Source organism: Mastigoproctus giganteus, chromosome 13 (assembly GCF_048544385.1).
Source record: "Mastigoproctus giganteus isolate SK-2022 chromosome 13, ASM4854438v1, whole genome shotgun sequence".
Lineage (NCBI taxonomy): Eukaryota > Metazoa > Arthropoda > Arachnida > Uropygi > Thelyphonidae > Mastigoproctus > Mastigoproctus giganteus.
Window position 1 is genome coordinate 11,876,572 of NC_143587.1, and position 21,086 is coordinate 11,897,657.

A 21,086-nucleotide genomic window follows, 5' to 3' on the forward strand; every position below is an offset into this window, starting at 1 on the left:
TCACTTTTATCCAAAGGACTAAATTATATTTTACAAAAGGATTAATTCAATGGAAAGGTTCGGTGAAACACAAGTAGTTGCTCTTGACATCTCTAAGGCTTTCGATCGTGTTTGGCATAAAGGTCTTCTAAACAAGCTTCCATTTTATGGTTTGCCAACTGGTTTTAGTAATTGGTTATCCAGTTTTCTTGTCTGATCACTCACTGAGGATGATGGTAGATGGCTCTCTGTCTTCTAACTTCTCCACTAATGCCGGTGTCCCCCAAGGTTCAGTTCTTTCCCCCACTCTTTTCCTTTTGTATATCAATGACCTTCTTCCATTGACTGGAAATCCTATCCATAGTTTTCCCGATGATAGCACATTGCATTCCACTTTCCATTTTGAGAAACCTTTTCCTTCTCAATCAGCTTCAACTTCTTGGAAATCTGCTACCAATTCCTTAAATGCCGATCTTCAGTTAATTCTCCAGTGGGGCAAAGACAACTTAGTTGATTTCAACCCTTCTAAAACTCAATCTTGTCTTATATCTCGCAAAAAGGATTCTTCTGCTCCTATGCTTATCTTTAGTGACACTCTGATTTCTAGGCAAAATGATATATCTCTTTTGGGGATTACCCTGACTTCTAATCTCTCTTGGCACAAGCACATTACAAATATTGCTTCTTCTGCGTCTAAAAAACTTGGTTTTCTCTTTCACTCTCAGCGTTACTTTTCTTCCAAACAACTGCTCATTCTGTATAAATTGCAAATCCGCCCTGCCATGGAATATTGTTCACACATCTGGGGTGGTGCCCCCAAAACCTCTCTCAGGCTTCTTGATTCCATTCAGAAGAGGGCAGTTAGGTTAATTAATGATTCATCTCTAACAAAGTCTCTCCACTTGCTGTCTCATAGACGTACTCTTTCTGCTGCATGCCTCTTCTACAGACACTTCCATCAGCACTGTTCTTCTGAATTGGCTTCTATAATTCCTGCTCTCTCTTTCAAAACAGTCCGAACACGTGCCGCCACCAGTCAACATCCATTTACTGTCCAACTTCAAACTTACAGAACCAACTTTTCATCTTCCTCGTTCATTCATTCAACTGCCGTTTTCTGAAACAACCTTCCTTCATACGTATTTCCTGAAAATTACAGTCTACAGAAGTTCAAGTCCAATGTCAACAAATATCTTCTTTCGTTTTCTCAACCTCCAACTCAAGCACAGTACTAAGTACTATAGGGCCTAATACCTCTCGTGTTTGGAGTTTACATTAAAAAAAAAAAAAAAAGGGTACCACCACCCAGACTGCATCGTTTCTGGGCTATTCTGCTCTTCTTCAGTTGAATGGGTAGGTACCCAAGTGATGCAATGATGGCAAAACAGTTATGAAGTATAACTGCACAATATGAGAAATGCCTGATGGTGTATGATGTATTTAGACTAATGTGCATTTAGGGCTAAAGCCTCTAGCCCTGAAATGGTGCCATCTGGGTGCTGGTACCTATGTGAGAATAAGTAACGTTAGTCTTCTCCTTAGGTGAAGCGTTACTTATTCGAAGTCGTGCGATATCATGGCAACTCGTTGTGAAGGTATTCATAATATGAGATATAACTTAAAATGATGCCGCCTTATAATATTCTGTTTATTCAGAAATGGCTGTGTATTAATGATGCTATTGCACTTAATATATACACTTGGTGGGGTTGAATTAAAAACAGTGGAGGAGGAAAGAGATCTGGGAGTTACAACACTGGCAGATATGAAGTTTTCTGAATAGTGTAAACAGGCAGCCAGGAAAGCCCAGGTGTATCAGTGATTTATTGAATATTATCCTGTAGAGATAGGGTGGTCATAATCCCATTGTATAATGCAATTGTAAGGCCACATTTGAAATACTTGTTCAAGTATGGAAACCTTATCTGAAAAAAGAAATTGAGCTTCTTGAAAGGGTTCAAAGATGGGCAACTCAAATGGTGAGATTGACAGAAGGATGACTGTATAAGAAAACACTACAATTATATGGGCTACAGAGCTTGGCAACCCACCTCAGAAGTGAACTGATAGAGGTTTCTAAGGCTTTCAGAGGGATTAGTAAAATGAATGAAGGTGATATTCTCACTGTTGTGAAGGAACTAAGAGCCATAAATTCAAATTACAGGTTGAGGTTTAGATTAGATTGTAGGAAGTTTTCTTTTAGCCAGTAAGTCATTGATTGTTGGAAGAAGTTGTTCTCACAGTTAGTTGGGACTGACAGTTAGAATAAATTCAAAGGTCAACTGGATAAGTACCTGTGTTAGGAGGGAAGCATATAGTTTGTATTTTCTTATTTACCAGTGGAACAAAAGCCTGTTTATTTCTTTTACTATATGATGAATACTATTACTACTGTCAAAGTTCTTTATAGCGGCCCTCTTTTTAACATCCCACACATTATAATGTCCTATGTGGTTTGGTCTCAGCCAATCTCTCATTAACCTAATACTATTTTATGAACATTTGATATAACTCCTTTACAATATAGTGACTGTTTTTCCTTTCCCTGGGTGTCGTTATATAGAGCTTTGACTGTATTGCTATAATCCATTTTATACCACTTTGGGTTCTTGAAATATGCTATTTAGGAAAATTGACTTCAATTAAATGTATTTTATACCACTAATCATTTTATATACAATATAGTCCACAGCTGGTTATTTATGCATGCACAGATTTCTCTCTATAGTATTTTATGTTCACTGTCGTTAATCTCATCTAAGTTGAGAATAAGGCTCGTCACCTTGAAAGCTTCTTGTTGTGCAATTTATTTTATGTTATCTTACATTTATTGCTTTTAATTGTATATTTTCAGTTTTTAAGGTATAATTTATTACACATCTTAATCATAGACTGCTATTTTATATTCTTAATGTACATATTTTCAGTTGTATTGTAGATATTTTACCATTTTAACATCCATGTAATTATTCTGGTGTTTTAATAAACTGTCAAGTCAGTGGAAATAGTGTATTATTAATATAATTAAATAAAATCAGTTTTCATTTGTTAAATTAAATTGTACTGTTAACTCGTGATAAAGACTCTAGAGGAGCAGTAGTGAATCTTTCCCAGCAAAGGTGCCAAAAATTGCATGCCATAAATATAGGAGCAATATGGCCTTAGTTGCTAATGCTCCTAAAAACCAAATAACTAACAAACAATAACAAACCAAGATGTGGTCACAAAGGAACTAAATTCCAAAAATAATTTTGATATCATATACTTGGATTTCAGGAAAGCTTTTGATACTGTTGCACATGGAAGACTGCTGTACAAATTGGAGAGGTATGGCATTAAGGGTAAGTTGCTCAATGGATAAAGGGATGGTTGAGTGGACAGAGAGTGGTATTCAGTGGACACTGCTCTTCATGGACAGATGTTATTAGTGTAGTTCCCTGGGTTCGGTGTTGGGTCCATTGTTGTTTTGTATATTTATGAAAGATATTGATAAAGGTATATCAGGTTTAATGTCCAAGTTGGCAGGGTTGTTAATGACAGTAAAGACAGTATGCTACTCCAACTGGATTTAGATAAGTTGGAAAAATGGGTTGAGAAGTGGCAACTGAAGTTTAACATTGACAAATGCAAAATACTGCATATGGATAGCAATAACTCAAGAGAAATGCACTAACTGTGTGGTAGTACACTCGGGGAAGTGGAAAGTGAAAAAGACCTGGGGGAGGTTAATTGTGCAGTCAAATATGAAGTTCGCTGAGCAGTGCAGATGGGCTGCCAGGGCAGGTCATATAGTCTTGTTGATGATATATAGGAATTTTGCTAGCAGGGACAGAGAAGTGATTATCTGGTTATACAGGGCAATGGTCAGGCCACAGAGTACTGTGTACAGGTCTGGTTTTTTTTTTTTTTTTTTTTTTTTGATTTGGTAGTTGTTGGCGCATCGGCTTCTGTGGCCATATTGCACCTCCCAAGGTTTTTGCAGTACTTTGATCCAAGCCCGAGGCGGGAATCGAACCCGCGACCTTTGGGTTGCCGGGCAGGTACTTTACCCACTCGGCTAGCCCGGTCGGCTGTACAGGTCTGGAGGCCTCATTTTAGGAAGGATGTAGAGTTGCTAGAATGAGTTCAAAGAAGAGCAACAAGATTGGCGAGGGGAATAAAGGGATGCTCTTACCAAGAAAGACTTAAGTTCTGCAAATTGCAGTGCCTGGAGAGTAGGCAACTGTGAGATGATCTCATTGAGGTGTATAAGGCCTTGAATGGGTTGAGAAAGCTGAATGCTGATGGGATTCTTCCTCTTGCTCAGACTAAGAACCTGAGGGACCACACAGTTTGAAATTGAGGAAAGATAGTTGGTAGAATAGATGTGTGGAAATTTGCCTTTAGCCAGCAGGTAGTTGATTGGTGGAACAGGCTTCCATCTTTTTTTTTTTGAGAGCTAATAGCCTAATTCAGAAAAGGAAATTACAATGCTTTAAGGTAGTACATGGCCTCTATTAACTGGGTAGATATTGCCCAGAGAATGAATACAGTTGAATTGTGGTATGCTTTTAAAACATTAATCACAGATACCTTGAATGCATATTTACCATTAAACAAATACTCCACGAGGAGGGTTCCATGTTGGATGAATAGTGAAGTTGCCACATTACTTGAGCAGAAAAAAGGTGACATGGAAAGTTACAGAGCAATAAAAGGTACTGAAGCCTATAGCTACAAGATGATGTGCAATGCAGCCCCAGAAAAGGTTTGACAGGCAAAAATAGTTTATGAGAAATCACTAGCAAACAGAACAAAGAGGGGGGGAATAGGAATTCTTCACATATATAAATGCCAAGAAGAGCAGGACAAACCAGATCGGACCTTTACATAAGGGAAAGAGCTGCCATTGTAGATGAACTCAACAGTTATTTTGCATCGATATTTACAAATTAAAAACCTTTTGTGGCAATGTGGGAGTGAAGTTTAAAAATATGTAATTAATGACATTGAAAAATCACAAGATTATTTAATGAAAAAACGTTCGAGCCTACGGGCCAGTAAGGTTCCTGGAGTTGATGGAATATACCCTATAATCTTAAGGGAGGCGGCAAGTGAGTGCATTGAACCATTGAGGCTAATTATGCGAGCATCACTAGACTCTGGGGAGATTCCGTTGGATTGTAAAAGTGCCAATATATCTCCCATACATAAGGGTGGCCCTAAGAGTAAAGTGCGAAATTATCGACCTGTCAGTCTGATTTCATGGTAGGGAAAATCATGGAGGCAATGATGAAGGTTCGCTATTTTGAAAGGGTCACTTGCGAGCTGGATTTAGGGAATAATTTCGACATTGTTTATTTAGATTTCAGCAAAGCTTTTGACTCAGTCCCATATGAATGGTTGCTTTATAAGCTGGAACAGGTTGGAATCACTGGGAAAATCCTTAGATGGATAGCAGGATGGCTTCAGGGCAGGAGGCAGAGGGTTGTGATAAATAGCTATTCCTCAGATTGGGTTGATGTAAGAAGTGGGGTTCCCCAAGGATCAGTATTAGGACCACTGTTGTTTTTAATTTTCATAAATGACATCAATGAAGGGTTAGAGGGCATGATGTCTAAATTTGCAGATGATGTTAAAACTGGTAGAGTAGTTAATGATCACTATCAAGCTGAGCTTCTTCAGAGAGACCTAGATAGACTTCAGGAATGGTCAGAAAAATGGCAGCTATGCTTTAATCCAACAAAGTGTAAGGTATTACACCTGGGAAACAGTAATCCCAAAGTAACTTATTCACAGCTAAACCCAGTACACTGGAGGAAAGGGACTTGGGTGTTACGATACGGTCAGACATGAAATTCTCTGAGCATTGTAAACAGGTTGCAAGAAAGGCCCATGGTGTCCTATCGATGATCTATCGAACTTTTGCAAGTAGAGATAGGGATGTGATAATCCCATTATATAAGGCTTTTGTTAGACCACACTTGGAATACTGTGTTCAAATATGGAGACCGCACCTAAAGAAAGAAAGACATTGAGCTTCTTGAAAGGGTGCAAAGACAGGTAACTCGCCTGGTGAGATCGGCAAAAGGGCATCCTTATGAAGAAAGACTTCAAATATGTGGGTTGCAGAGTATGGAAACTAGACACCTTAGAGGAGATTTGATTGAGGTGTTTAAGGCTCTGAGAGGCATCAGTAAAATGAATGAGGACGAAATTTTGAAAATTATAAATGATGCTAGAACTAGCGGACATAAATTCAAGTTACAGTGGGGAAATGTTTAGATTGGACTGCAGGAAGTTTTATTTTAAGCAGTGAGTTATAAATTACTGGAATAAGTTGCCTACATGGGTGGTAGAGGCTGAGTTTGGGCAAATTCAGAGGTCATCACCTTTGGGTGAGGGAAGCGCATAGGATGATAGGTTTAATTTCATTTTCTTTTATTAATTATTATTATTTATTTATTTTTTATTTATTTTTATTTTTTTATCATTGTTTTATTTGGTTTTTTTATTATTATTTTTTTTTATTTTGGGCTGGTGCAGCATAAGCCATAGGCTTTCTTGCACCATGCGGCCATTACTAATACTAAATAAATTTAAGGCTGAGCTGGACAGGCATTTGGAACAAATGGAGAGGCGAGATGGGAGGGTTTTTTTTTTTTTTTTTTTTTTTTTTTTGGCTGATGCTGCATAAGATTTCTTGCATCATATGCCTCAAATGTTAATAATATTCCCCAATATTCAATTTTTTAAAACTCTTTATCACTTATATATTAATGTCCTTCTTTTACTGACTGGAAATCCTATGTGTAGTTTTTCAGATGAAAGCACACTACATTTCACCATCTATTTTGAGAAAAACTTCTATTCATGAACAGCTTAAACTTCTTGAATATCCACTGCCAATTCATTAAATTCCAGTCTCCACATAATTCTCCAATGTTGCAAAGAAAACTTATTTAACTTCGCTCCTAAAATTCAGTCCTGTATTATTATTCTCACACAAAAAAAGTGTATTGCTCCTAGGGTCATCTTTGAAGACATTTAAATTTTTAGACAAGATCATAATTCAATGAGGGATTACCCTGACTTATAATCTCTCTTGGCATAAGAAATCACAAGTATTGCTGCCTCTGCATCAAAAAAAACAGTTTTCTTTTTTTGCTCCCAGTGTTAAATGTGTTAACTCAGTATCAATCCTAGTGTGGAATTTTCTTACTACATCTGGGATGGTGACTTCAGAAATCTCTCCCTCTAACTCCTAGGCTATTCAAAAAAAGATAGTCAGATTAATTAATATTCAGTCTCTTATAAGGTCTCCCCACTCTGTGTCTCATAGACATTCAGTTTCAGCTGCCTGCCTTTTCTACAGATACATCCACAGGCACTGGTCTGAATTGGTATCTGTAATTCTCTCCACTCTTCTAAACCAGTCCACACATGTGCCACAACCCATCAGCATCCACTCACTCTCCATTTCTAAACTCACAAAACCAACTTTTAGCATTAGCATTAGTAGGAGCATATGATGCAAGGAAGCAAGCTTATGTCACATCAGCCAAAAAAAAAAGCACATCCTTCCCATTTCACACATCCATTCATCCATCCATTCAAAATGGGAAGCATTCAAAGAACTTATCTTGGAAGCTACTAGGCTTTACATACCAACTAAGAAATATTGTTCAAGGTTTAGGCCAAAATGGATGTCAGATGAACTAATGAGGCATATGGCAGAGAAGAAAAATGCATGGGATACATACAAATTAACACATGACACAGAAGCCTATGATAGATACAAGTTGATATGCAACCAAGTTACAAAGGAGGTTAGGCAGGCGAAGGCAGATTACGAGAAATCCTTGGCAAGGGATGCAAAGAAAAACAGCAAAGAGTTCTTTACTTATGTAAACTCTAGAAGGAAGGGCGTGAATCAGATTGGTCCACTTGATATTGATGGGTCAAGTGTTGATGATCCTGCTCAGGTAGCTAACAAACTAAATGAATATTTTGCATCGACATTCACACATGAGGAGTTATTCAGCGAGGGGAATGCCAGAGGTGTATTCAACTCTAGCAGTAAGCTACAGAATCTTGAAATAACTGGGAGTAAAGTGGAGGAGAAACTGTTGAAGATAAACACAAGAAAGGCACCCGGGGTGGATGGGATCTATCCAGTTATATTAAAGGAGGCAGCAAAGGAAGTGGGCAAACCCTTAGCCATAATTATGAGAGCTTCCTTGGACTCAGGGGAGGTACCTATAGACTGGAAAAGTGCAAATGTGACCCCAATTCACAAGGGAGGATCAAAGGCTGACACAAGTAATTATAGACCTGTGAGCTTAACTTCTGTTCCAGGAAAATTAATGGAGGCACTGGTTAAAGAAGCACTGCAGGATCATTTAGACAAGACTTCAGTTATAGCTCAGACACAGCATGGTTTTGTTAAGGGGAAGTCTTGCCTGACCAACTTGATTGGATACTATGATGCAGTCACAAAAGAACTGGATGCAGGGAATAACTTTGATATTATATACTTGGATCTTAGAAAGGCTTTTGATACTGTTGCACATGGAAGACTGCTACACAAATTGGAGCAGTGTGACATTGGAGGCAAATTGCTGCTATGGATAAAGGGGTGGTTGAGGGGGAGAAGACAGAAAGTGGTAATCAATGGACACTGCTCATCGTGGACTGATGTTATTAGTGGTGTCCCTCAGGGCTCAGTGTTGGGTCCATTATTGTTTTCTGTATTTATAAATGATATTGATGATGGTATATCGGGCTTAATGTCCAAGTTTGCAGACGATACAAAGGTTGGCAGGGTTGTCAAGGACACTACTGACACTATGCTGCTGCAACAGGATCTGGAAAGGTTGAGCAGATGGGCTGAGAGGTGGCAAATGAAGTTTAACATTGATAAATGTAAAGTACTACACATGGGAAACAGCAACCCCAGAGCAACGTATCAACTCTGTGGTACTACACTGACAGTGGTAGAGAATGAAAGGGACCTTGGGGTGGTTGTGCAGGCAGATATGAAGTTCTCTGAGCAGTGCAGAAGGGCTGCAAGAGTAGCTCATGGAGTATTGTCAATGATATACAGGAATTTTTCCAGCAGGGATAAGGAGGTGATTATTCCATTGTATGAGGCGATGGTCAGGCCACACCTAGAGTACTGTATACAGGTCTGGAGGCCTCATTTCAAGAAGGATGTAGTGCTGCTGGAACGAGTACAGAGAAGGGCAACAAGATTAGTGAATGGAACAAAGGGGTGCTCTTACGAAGAAAGGCTTAAGTTTTGCAAATTACAGTGTCTGGAGACTAGGCACCAGCGAGGTGATCTGATAGAGGTGTATAAAGCCTTGAATGGTTTAAGCATGCTCAATGCTGATGGGATTCTTCCTCTAGCTCAGAAAAATCACCTGAGAGGGCATAAATTCAAATTGAGGAAAGACAGATGTAGGATAGACGTGCGGAAATTTGCCTTTAGCCAGCGGGTGGTTGGTTGGTGGAACAGACTTCCATCCCTTGTGGTGGAGGTTGATAGCCTAAATATGTTTAAGGCTCAGCTGGACAGGTATTTTGAACGAACAGAGGGGTGAAGTGGAAGTGGGGTTTTTTTTTTTTTTTTTGGCTGATGCTGCATAAGCTTGCTTTCTTGCATCAAATGCCTCTACTAATGCTAATGCTAATGCCAAATATTTGTCTGTTTCTGCCTTGAACTTATTTGAGTTTTCCTCCTTGTTTATCTCTTCTACTATTCTCCAGAATGACCTTCCTTTACACATATTTCCTGAAACTACAATCTATAGAAATTCAAGTTTAATCTCAACAAGTGTTTCTTTTAGAGTAAAAATTATTTATGGTTATTATTATTAAGTTATTGTTGGTTTATTGTTATTAAAGTTAAAAAGTTATGTATAGTTATTCAGTTATTAAATTTATTAAAGTTATTACTTAACAAGTACAGGTCAATGTTGAAAAAAAGCCATGAGTTAGGGTTGAATTTGAAAGTGTCTGCAATTCTGCCCAGACATGATAGGAGAGAGTATATGACGAGAGCCTTGTCGATCAATTCAGCCCTGGAGAAACTGTGCAAGGCTCAAAGGGTAGAATTTTTCTCAGCCTGTTCTGGGCTTGCTAACAGGGGAGACTGCTTCTACAGGGATGGGATACACTTAAATACAAAGGGTGCAAGAATATTTGCTGATGCTATCAATACATTGTTAGGTGGGTCAGAAAACTGCTAGCTGGGAGAATTCATGGACTAAAAGATTAACAGTGGCCGCAGGCAAAGTCAAAAGTGATTTTTGAACTGCTTCTATTAGAATGAGCAGCAGCTTGGAAAACAAGGTGCAGGGGATTTCAGAGCCTGCTGAGAGTCATTGCAGAAAAAATAAATACATGGGATGTGTTAAGGAAGCTAAGAATAGGAAAAGGTGCATGTTTACTTGTATGTATACCAATGCCAGCTTTGTAAATAAACTTGATGATTTTGAGGTGTTGGTCAAAACATCAAAGGGAGATATTGTTGTGATAACAGAGACGTGGTGTCACACAGATATAAGGAATGCAGAACTAAAATATGGAGAGTACAATGTGCACAGGAAGGAAATACAGGATAGGAAAGGAGGAGAATTATGCTATTGGTTAAGAAACACATAAAATCCAAGGAAGTACAGCTAGTCGACATGGCTCAACAGTGCAGTGTCCACTCAGTTTGGTGTGACATAAGCACTGGGAAAGCAAAATTGAGAGTAGGAGTGTGTTATAGGTGTAATGACTCTGATGCGTATAATAAAAAACTGTACAGAGAAATAGTGGGCCAGTAAATCAGAGAGTCTTATAATGGGGAATTTTAATTTCCCAGATATTGACTGGAATTTGTGGGTTGGTCACTCACTCACTCACTCACTCACTCACTCACACACACACACACACTAGAAAGGCTTTTGTTGATTTAATGGATGATTGTTTTCTACAGCAGCATGTTAGGAAGGCAACTAGGGGGAGTAATACTCTTGATCTGATTATTAGTAGTGATTCTTCATGCATTAAGAATCTGCAGATAAAGGAACCACTAAGTGGCAGTGATCACAGTGTGCTGAAGTGGGATTTACTCAAAGAGGTAACTACCATCAGGGGTAAAAGGAAGGTTTTTTGCTTTCATAAAGTGACTACGGTGGTCTGAGACAGTATTTAAATTCTATACAGTGGGACCAACTTTTGATGTTACCAACATCAAATTCAAAATGAGAAGCATTCAAAAAATAAAATTAATCTTGGAAGCTACTAAGCTTTTCTTGCCAACTAAGGAATATTGTTCAAAATTTAGGCTTAAATGGATGTCAAATGAACTAATTAGACATGTGGCAGAGAAAAAATGCATGGGATACATATAAATTATCCCTGTGATAGATATACACTGGTCTGTAACCAACTCACAAAGGAGGTTAGGCAGGCAAAGGCAGATAACGAGAAATCTTTGGCAAAGGATGCAAAGAGTTCTTTACTTGTGTAAACTCTAGAAGGAAGGGGATGAATCAGATTGTTCTACTTGATGTTGATGGTTCAACTGTTGATGATCCTACTCAGGTAGCTAACAAACTAAATGAATATTTTGCATCTACATTCACACATGAGGAGTTATTCAGGGAGGGGAATGCCAGAAATGTATTAATGTATAGTTATTGTTATTATTATAAATTAAATTATTAATTATTTGGTAGATTCATGTTGTCATATTTTTCTTTAGAATTAAAGGCAAATGATGCAAGAAATCAGACTTATTGAGCATCAGCCAAAAAAAAAAAAACCTCATTTCACCCATCCTGTTGCTCCAAATGTTTGTCTATTTCTGCCTTGAATCTATTTAAGCTTTCAACTTCTACACTGACAGATGGAAGTTTGATCCAACAATCAACAACCTGCTGGCTAAAGATAGACTTCCGCACATATCTCCTACAACTGTCTTTCCTCAATTTGAATTTATGCCCTCTCAGGTGATTATTCTGAGCAAAATCAAGAATCCCATCAGCATTGAGCATGCTCAACGCATTCAAGGCTTTATTCACCTCAATAAGATCAACCCGCAGGTGCCTAGTCTCGAGACACTGTAATTTGCAAAATTTAAACCATTCTTCATAAGAGCAACTCTTTCTTCCTTTCACTAGTCTTATTACCCTTTCCTGCACTTGTTACAACAGCTCTATGTCCTTCTTAAAATGAGGCCACCAGACCTATATACAGTACTTAAGGTGTGGCCTGACAATTGTCTTATATAAGGGAATAATCACCTTCTTATCCCTGCTAGCACAATTCCTGTATATCATTGGCAAGACACCATAAGCTACCCTTGCAGACCATCTGCACTGCTCAGAAAACTTCATATCAGCCTGCACAATTACCCCCAGGTACTTTTCATTCTGTACCACTGTCAGTGTAGTACCACACAGTTGAGATCTTACTCTGGGGTTACTGCTTCCCGTATGCAGTACTTTACATTTGTCAATGTTAAACATCAGTTGCCACCTCTCACCCCATCTGCTCAACTTTCTAGATCCTGTTGCCGTGGCGCACTGTCATTAGTGTCATTTCCAACGCTGCCGGCCTTGGTATTGTCTGCAAATTTGGACGGTAAGCCTGATATACCATCATCAATATCATTAGTGAATACAGAAAACAACAATGGATCCAACACTGAACCCTGGGGGATTCCACTAATAATATTAGTCCACAAAAAGCAGTGTCCGTTGATTACCACTCTGTCTTCTCCAACTCAACCATCCCTTTATCCATAGCAGCAATTTGCCTCCAGTGCCACACTACTCCAATTTGTGCAGCAGTCTTCTATGCACAACAGTATCAAAAGCCTTTCTAAGATCCAAATATGTGATATCAGAATTAGTCTTTCATTCCAGTTCCTTTATGACCACATCATAGTATGCAATAAAATTGGTCAGACAAGACTTCGCCTTAACAAACCCATGCTGTGTCCAAGCTATAACTGAAGTCTTGTCTAGGTGATCCTGCAATTCTTCTTTACCCTGTTACTCCATTAATAATAACCCATAGAACTGAAGTTAAACTAACAGGTCTGTAATTACTTGTGTTGTCCTTTGTGGATTGGGTCCCATTTGCACATCTCCAGTCCATGAGTACCTCCCCTGAGTTCATTGAAGCTCTCATAATTATGGCTAAGGGTTTGCTTTCTTCCTTTGCTACCTCCTTCAGTATAACTGGATTGATTCAATCTGCCCCAGGTGCCTTCCTTATCTTCAACAATTTCTGCAGCCTATCTATCTTCAGCAATTTCTACTCCACTTTACTCTCAGTTATTACAAGATCATCTAGCTTACCTCCAGAGTTTAATACACCTCTGGCTTTCCCCTCTCTGAATAAGTCATCATGTGTGAATGTAGATGCAAAATATTCATTTAGTTTGTTAGCTACCTGAGCAGGATCATCAATAGTTGAACCATCGATATCAAGTGGACCAGTCTGATTCATCCTCTTCCTTCTCAAGTAAAGAACTCTTTGCATCCTTTGCCAAAGATTTCTCATAATCTGCCTTTGCCTGCCTAAACTCCTTTTTGACTTGGTTACAGACCAGCTTATATCTATCATAGGCTTCCATGTCACCTGTTAATTTATATGTATTCCATGCATTTTTCTTCTCTGCCACATGTCTAACTAGTTCATCTGACATTCATTTAGACCTAAATCTTGAACTACATTTCTTAGTTGGTATGAAAAACCTCGTAGCTTCCAAGATTAATTCTTTGAATGTTTCCCATTTTGAATTTGCTATTGGTAACATCATCAGTTGGTCCCACCATATAGAAAATAAATATTGTCTCAGATCACCATAGTAATCTTCACGAAAGCAAAAACTCTTCAATTTACCCTTGATGGTAGTTACCTCTTTGAGTAAATCCCACTTCAGCACACTGTGATCACTGCCACCTAGTGGTTCCTTTATCTGCAGATTCTTAATGCATGAAGAATCACTACTGATAATCAGATCTAAAGTTTTACTCCCTCTAGTTGCCTTCCGAACATGCTGAAGTAGAAAACAATCATCCAATAAATCCACAAAAGCCTTGCTAGTGTGTGTGACCAACCCACAAATTCCGGTCAATATCTGGGAAATTCAAATCCCCAATTATAAGACTCTCCGACTTTCTGGCCCACTCTATTTCTCTGTACAGTTGTTTATTATATTCATCAGTCATTAGGCCTATAACACACTCTTACTCTTAATTTTACTTTTCCAGTGCTTATGTCACGCCAAACTGACTCGACACTGCACTGTCCAGCCGTGTTGACCGGCTGTACTTCCTTGGAATTTGGCATGTTTCTTAACCAATAGCATAACCCCTCCTCCCTTCCTGTACACATTGTACTCCCATTTGTGTGTCATTGGTTCACCATTGTTGCTGTAGGGAATCATGTTTTGTTTATGATCAGATTTCAGTAATCCATTTCGTGCAACCTTTCTATTCACATAGGTATGTGTAGGGTACCACATATACTCATGTTGACTTACAGCACAGTTTTGGAAAGTATTGGGTCCATTATTGTTTTCTGTATTTATAAATGATATTGATGATGGTATATCAAGCTTAATGTCCAAGTTTGCAGACGATACGAAGGTTGGCAGGGTTGTCAAGGACACTACTGACACTATGCTACTGCAACAGGATCTGGAAAGGTTGAGTAGATGGGCTGAGAGGTGGCAAATGAAGTTTAACATTGACAAATGTAAAGTACTACATATGGGAAACAGCAACCCCAGCGCAACGTATCAACTCTGTGGTACTACACTGACAGTGGTAGAGAATGAAAGGGACCTGGGGGTGGTTGTGCAGGCAGATATGAAGTTTTCTGAGCAGTGCAGACAGGCTGCAAGAGTAGCTCATGGTGTATTGTCGATGATATATAGGAATTTTTATAGCAGGGATAAGGAGGTGATTATTCCTTTGTATAAGGCAATGGTCAGACCACACCTAGAGTACTGTATACAGGTCTGGAGGCCTCATTTCAAGAAGGATGTAGAGATGCTGGAACGAGTACAGAGAAGGGCAACAAGATTAGTGAATGGAACAAAGGGGTGCTCTTACGAAGAAAGGCTTAAGTTTTGCAAATTACAGTGTCTGGAGACTAGGCACCGGCGAGGTGATCTGATAGAGGTGTATAAAGCCTTGAATGGTTTGAGTATGCTCAATGCTGATGGGATTCTTCCTCTTGCTCAGAATAATCACCTGAGAGGGCATAAATTCAAATTGAGAAAAGACAGATGTAGGATAGACGTGAGGAAATTTGCCTTTAGCCAGCGAGTGGTTGGTTGGTGGAATAGACTTCCATCCCTTGTCGTGGAAGTTGATAACCTAAATAAGTTTAAGGCTCAGCTGGACAGGTATGTCAAACGAACAGAGGGGTAAAGTGGAAGTGGTTATTTTTTATTTATTTATTATTTTTATATTATTTTATTTTATTTTATTTTATTTATTTTTTTTTTTGGGCTGATGCTGCATAAGCTTGCTTTCTTGCATCAAATGCCTCTACTAATGCTAATGCTAATGGCTATATCATAAGATTTCTTATATGGCACACATGCATGCTATGCTTGCATTCCTTTCTTATGAACAACATTAGATGTAATGAAGTTTTCAGCAACTTTTTTTTTTTTAAATATCATAAATATAATGAATATAAATTGAGAACAAAAAATTCAAGCATCTGTAATGTGAAAATTTAAATGTATACCACAGGATAAATTTACTACAAAAATAAAATAGCCCTATACTCATGGTGAGAAATACAAATTAGCAATTTATTGCAATCATTGCAGAAAGATTATTGCACACCCAGTATATCAGACATACTGAACTAATTTGCTAACTTCAAATTATGGATAAGATTTATAATTAATGGAAAAAGGTTGTTGATATACAAGGAAAAAGAGTAGGTGAAATAACAGAAATTTCAAATGTTTCAGAATTGGTCAAGATGTTAGAAGATAGAGTGCCATGTATTGTCAAACTTGGCAAGCTGTCAAATAAGAAAGTGGCCACTCAATTGCAAAAGGCAGAAGATTGATAACAGTATGGGGGAACAGCTTGTTTAGCTTGTTCAAATGCTTTGAAATGTTTAGAGCAGTGATTCATAACCTTTCCAATGCAATGAATTATCTATTATTGATAAATTGTACATGGAACACCATTTTCTTATGCACCATTGGTTTTGTTAAAATAATAGTAATTGTTGAGAGGATATTGCATGGACAGGAAATCTCACTTTATGAATATATATAATAAATGTAATATAATAAATATATATATGAATCCTATATAATAAACTAATTAAAAATTTTTAATTAGTTTATTATATAGGAAAGGGTTTAAAATTATTATAACTTTACTGTAATCTGCCACAGTATATATAAATTAAGAAGGGGTAGAATTATTGAATCATATTGTTGCTTTTTATCATCAAGCTAAGTTTTGTGTTCTGAAGTTTCATGCATGGGATAACTAGCATTTCATCATGGATAACACATTCTTTATTCTCCTCCAAGAAGTGGCCATTACTTTGTGTTACTACCTCAGACTTAAAATTATCTGCGAGTTATGACAGTATTTTATTAATTTCTCACATCAAAGAGTAAACCTCGATGTGAGATTCAGTCATTCAATCTATTTCAATGTAGTTGAAATACTTATTAGATGCTAATTTTTTGATTTTCAAGAATAGAATTTGCTTGCTGACATTCAAAATGAGACTGCATTTTGAATATCAGAATCCCAATTTTTTATTGATAAATTGCTTTTGTGAGGTTTTGGTATACTACATTGTGAAGTTGTGACATTAATATATAACACAAAACATAAAGACAAAAAGAAAAGAAAATATGCTAAAAACAAGATAATTCAATTCTTTAGATCTAAATTCAAACATAATTTTTCATTGCCATTGTCTCTTTGTTACAAATGATTTCATAATTTTTACTTATTTTAATTTTGTTTCATTTACTTGGTAGAGAAAAATAATGTCATATATAAAATTATTATTAAATTAATTATAATATAATTTTATAGTGACCATATCTACTATCCTATAATATTGTATTGTCTTTTTTTAAGATATTACCTATTTGGGAAGGAACGACCAACATTCTCTCCCTGGATGTTTTAAGAAGTATTGTGAAAAGTGATGGAAATGTACTTCGTGCCTTTCAGTCTGATATTTCTTTACGTTTGAAAAATGCTTATGTTGTTTCAGATTTAGAAGAGTCTTGCAAACAGATTTCAAAAGCTCTTCAGGATATTTTGTCCTTTGTTCAGAAAGAATCTGAAAAATTGGAAGTTGCAGCAAGGGAGTTTGCTTTTAGTTTGGCCCGGATATATATTGGTGAGTACCACACATTTGATAATTAATTATGATATGATATTTAGATTTTTACATCTGATTAAAATGAAGGCACCAAGTTGTACTATTGTAAGTATATGAACTATTACTAATGAGCATTAGAACCAGTGAATATTTTGGCCTCATATGAATCAGAAAGATACCAGTCTGTATGTTTTTCTTTGCTATTTTTGCATTTAACAACCTTTTCATGTTATTTTCAAAAGATCCCTTGCAGGTTGATATAGAATCCTGCAATTTTTCCACTGTTTGTTTTAGAAATTCTTGACTTTTGAACTCTACAAATGTAGTCTCTGATTTTTCTTGAGTTGTGATGCCATTGTAAGGTCCCTTGCCCTTAAAGCCAAACTCCAGTTTTTAAAAAAGAAAAAAGTTGTACATTGCTAGCTTCAGAGACTATAAAAGCTGGGGCATAACAGTTAGAAAGAAATGCAGTCAAGAATAAGCTTGCTGATGCCACCATTTCATAATTTCCCCAATTAAAATGTAAGCAACTGTTACAGAAAGGTATTATAAAACATGCTACAAAGCAGTTCCATTGTTTCCTGCAAGCAGTGAACAGCATCTGTAGCACTGTCTTAGTTACATTTTTAGTCCACGTGGTGATAGGAGGCGAGTGTTTACTAAAAGTTCAAAGTTGAATCTAATGCACCTGGCTTACATATAGCACAAATAATTACTGTCAGTGATATGATAAAGTTTTCACTTGTTTATTTATATTAACAATCCAGCTCAAGGAGGAAATTATACAGAAGTGTGAGAAAAACATATTCTTCTAAAACATAAAAATAGGATGATTTTTAGAAAAAAAATTATTAAAAATTAGCTCACAGCTATATTTTCAGTAATAACACTACTTGAATTAAAAAAAAAAAAAAATTTCAAAACATTAATGTTACAGTCACATTATAAATGTTTGAAAATGTTTATTTATTTTTTTTTTTAAGTTTTAAAAAAAATATTTTTTTCTCGAAATTTTAATAAAAACATGCATTAGTTGTGAAGGTGATATTGCACTTTTATACAGTTCATATTTTTTTAAATCAATGAAAATATCAACAGTATTTACTTCTGATCATATAACATTTCAGAAAAAATTCCAAAAAGTGTTCCTAAACCCAAGATTTGTATTTTTATGTAAACAACTGCTAAGTATATGATGATATCATTGTCGTCATATGCCTAAAGTTATTATTATTTTTTTAAATAGAGTCATGGTAGCCATGGAGCCAGAAAGAAAAAAAAAAAAAATTGGACAAAAATACTAAACAGTCATTTCAGTATTTTCGAAAGTTCATTCAAAAATATTGAAATGACTGTATTATAATACTTTTTTGAGTGTATTTAAGGGTTAAAAATAAAGTATTAAAAATATACAGTAATAACATAAAATATTATAACTCTAGACTAGTGTTATTTATGATTTTTATCTTATTTAATTACAATTGGAGAAGGCAAGAATATTTTAGTGACTGCTATGCCCAACTGAAGAAGCATTTTGTATTATATAATGCAATTTTTTTTTTTTTTCACTTCTGATTTTTTAAAACTCCTTATTTCTAAAAAAATTAAATTAAGGATTTTTTTTTTTTTTTTTTTTTGGAATATCAAAGCTGCATTTTATAACATTACAAATTTTTCCAAAACATTATGCTACAACAGGCCCTGGCAAACCATGGCCCGCGGGCCGCATGCGGCCCGCCGCACATTTTTGTGCGGCCCGCGAGCTTTAATTGTATTTTCGAAAGAAGTTTACTTATTTTACTTTTGCGACGCCTTTTTTAAAAATAAATTTGTATATGTAATACATTATAGAATTTGTCGACTTGTAAATTGTTTTATCATCTCTATTGTTCAAATTGAGATAGAATTTGAAATTGCGCGCGAACCGGAGCGAGCCAACGGGCGCTTTTATAACGGTATAATTTGCGATTATAAACTAACCGCGCGAAACTACGGTAACAGACAACCGGTGATGACAACGGCTCTGCTGCGGTGGCGGAGTAATAGGATAGGACTGCTGACCGGCCGCAGTTCCAACCTGTTTTCTCTGACGATCATCCCGCAGTTAGTTTTTTTGCGTTAACTTCGGTTATCATCTTGGTGCCAGTAGCGATAAAAATAATATTTACGCCCTTTTAAAAATGAATAAAAAACGAAAATTTCAACAAGAGCATCGTGCCTTCAATGAAGAGTGGAACACAAAATATTTTTTTGCTAACATAAATAACGAGACTATTTGTCTCATCTGCCGGGAGAGTGTCTCAGTATTGAAAGAGTACAATATTAAAAGACATTGCACTACTAAATATTCCGAATATGGTGCCAATTTAACTCCGGAAGCGAGAAAGAAAACTGCTGATGGATTGATTCAAAATTTATCTAGACGACAAAATGTGTTTACGCGGCTAACTAAGGAACAAGAAGCTACTGTAGAGGCAAGTTTCGTTATTTCTCATATAATTGCGAAAAGCAACGAGCCTTTTTCTGATGGAGACTATATTAAAGAATGTATGACTGAAGCTTGTGGAATTATATGTCCTGACATTAAACACAAATTTGAGAATATAAGTTTCTCTCGGCGAACCGTAGTAAGAAGAATTGAATGTATCGATACAAATTTGAATGAACAATTATTATCAGTATTAGAATCCATAACATGGTACTCGATAATTCTCGACGAAAGTAACGACCAAAAGAATACTGCGCAGTTGTTAATTTTCATACGTGGATGTACCTCCTCTAATTTTGGAACTATTGAAGAGCTTCTTTCAATGGAATCTCTTAAAGACCAAACAACGGGAGCTGATATATTTGAAAAAGTTGAAAAATGCTTAACAAGATATAATTTACAATGGAACAAAATGGTAAGCGTAACAACTGATGGAGCACCAAGTTTGACAGGTAAATAAGTTGAGCGTTAAAGAAAATTCAGAATAAAAATTGCGAAAATTATCCTGATTATAATTTAATTACAATTCATTGTATTATACATCAACAAGTATTATGTAAAAATGTGTTAAAAGTTGAACATGTCACATCTTGTATTAGTAAATTAAATAGAAATTTACTAGTAAATCTAGTAATATTTAACTAGTAAAAGTTTATTTACTAGTAAAATTAACTAGTAAATTTAGTAAATCTAGTAAAATTTAACTAGTAAAAGTTTATTTACTAGTAAAATTAACTAGTAAATAAACTAGTAAATTTAATACGATCGAGGAGCCTGAAACACAGACAATTCGTTAATTTTCTTCAAATTATTGAATCCGAGTACACAGATATTCCTTATCATAGCCAAATTCGATGGCTTAGCTTAGGAAAAGTTCTTCGGCGAGTATGGGATCTTAAAGGTTACATCATTCTTTTTTTAAAACTGAAAAGTATTATGGACTTTCCCGAATTAACTGATAATAACTGGATTTGTGAATTTGCGGTTACCCTGAACATCGTGACACACTTAAATACTTTCAACACCGTGTTACAAGGGAAAAATTTATACGCCCATGATATGGTAAAAAGTTTGAATGGATTTCAATTAAAACTCCAGTTGTTCCTTCGACATTTATTGATTAACAAAGTAGACCACTTTCCAACCATGAAGTTGCTGAAGATTCTAGTAAGTAAAATTGAAAAATATTGTGAAATTATCAACGCTTTGAATGACGACTTTTCACGAAGATTTGGCAACTTCC

The 21,086-nt window shown here is 36.4% G+C and overlaps 1 protein-coding gene across 1 annotated transcript in view; it reads left to right on the forward strand.

The window, feature by feature from the left end:
• LOC150075765 (acyl-CoA dehydrogenase family member 11-like) overlaps positions 1 to 21,086 on the forward strand; it is a gene marked incomplete at its 3' end in the record, with an annotated part of 132,322 nt that overhangs the window by 94,809 nt on the left and 16,427 nt on the right. Inside the window, exon 11 of the mRNA XM_090387876.1 lies at positions 17,106 to 17,373. Coding sequence (XP_090244002.1) covers positions 17,106 to 17,373 — 268 coding nt within the window. The remainder of the gene's footprint in view (positions 1 to 17,105; positions 17,374 to 21,086) is intronic.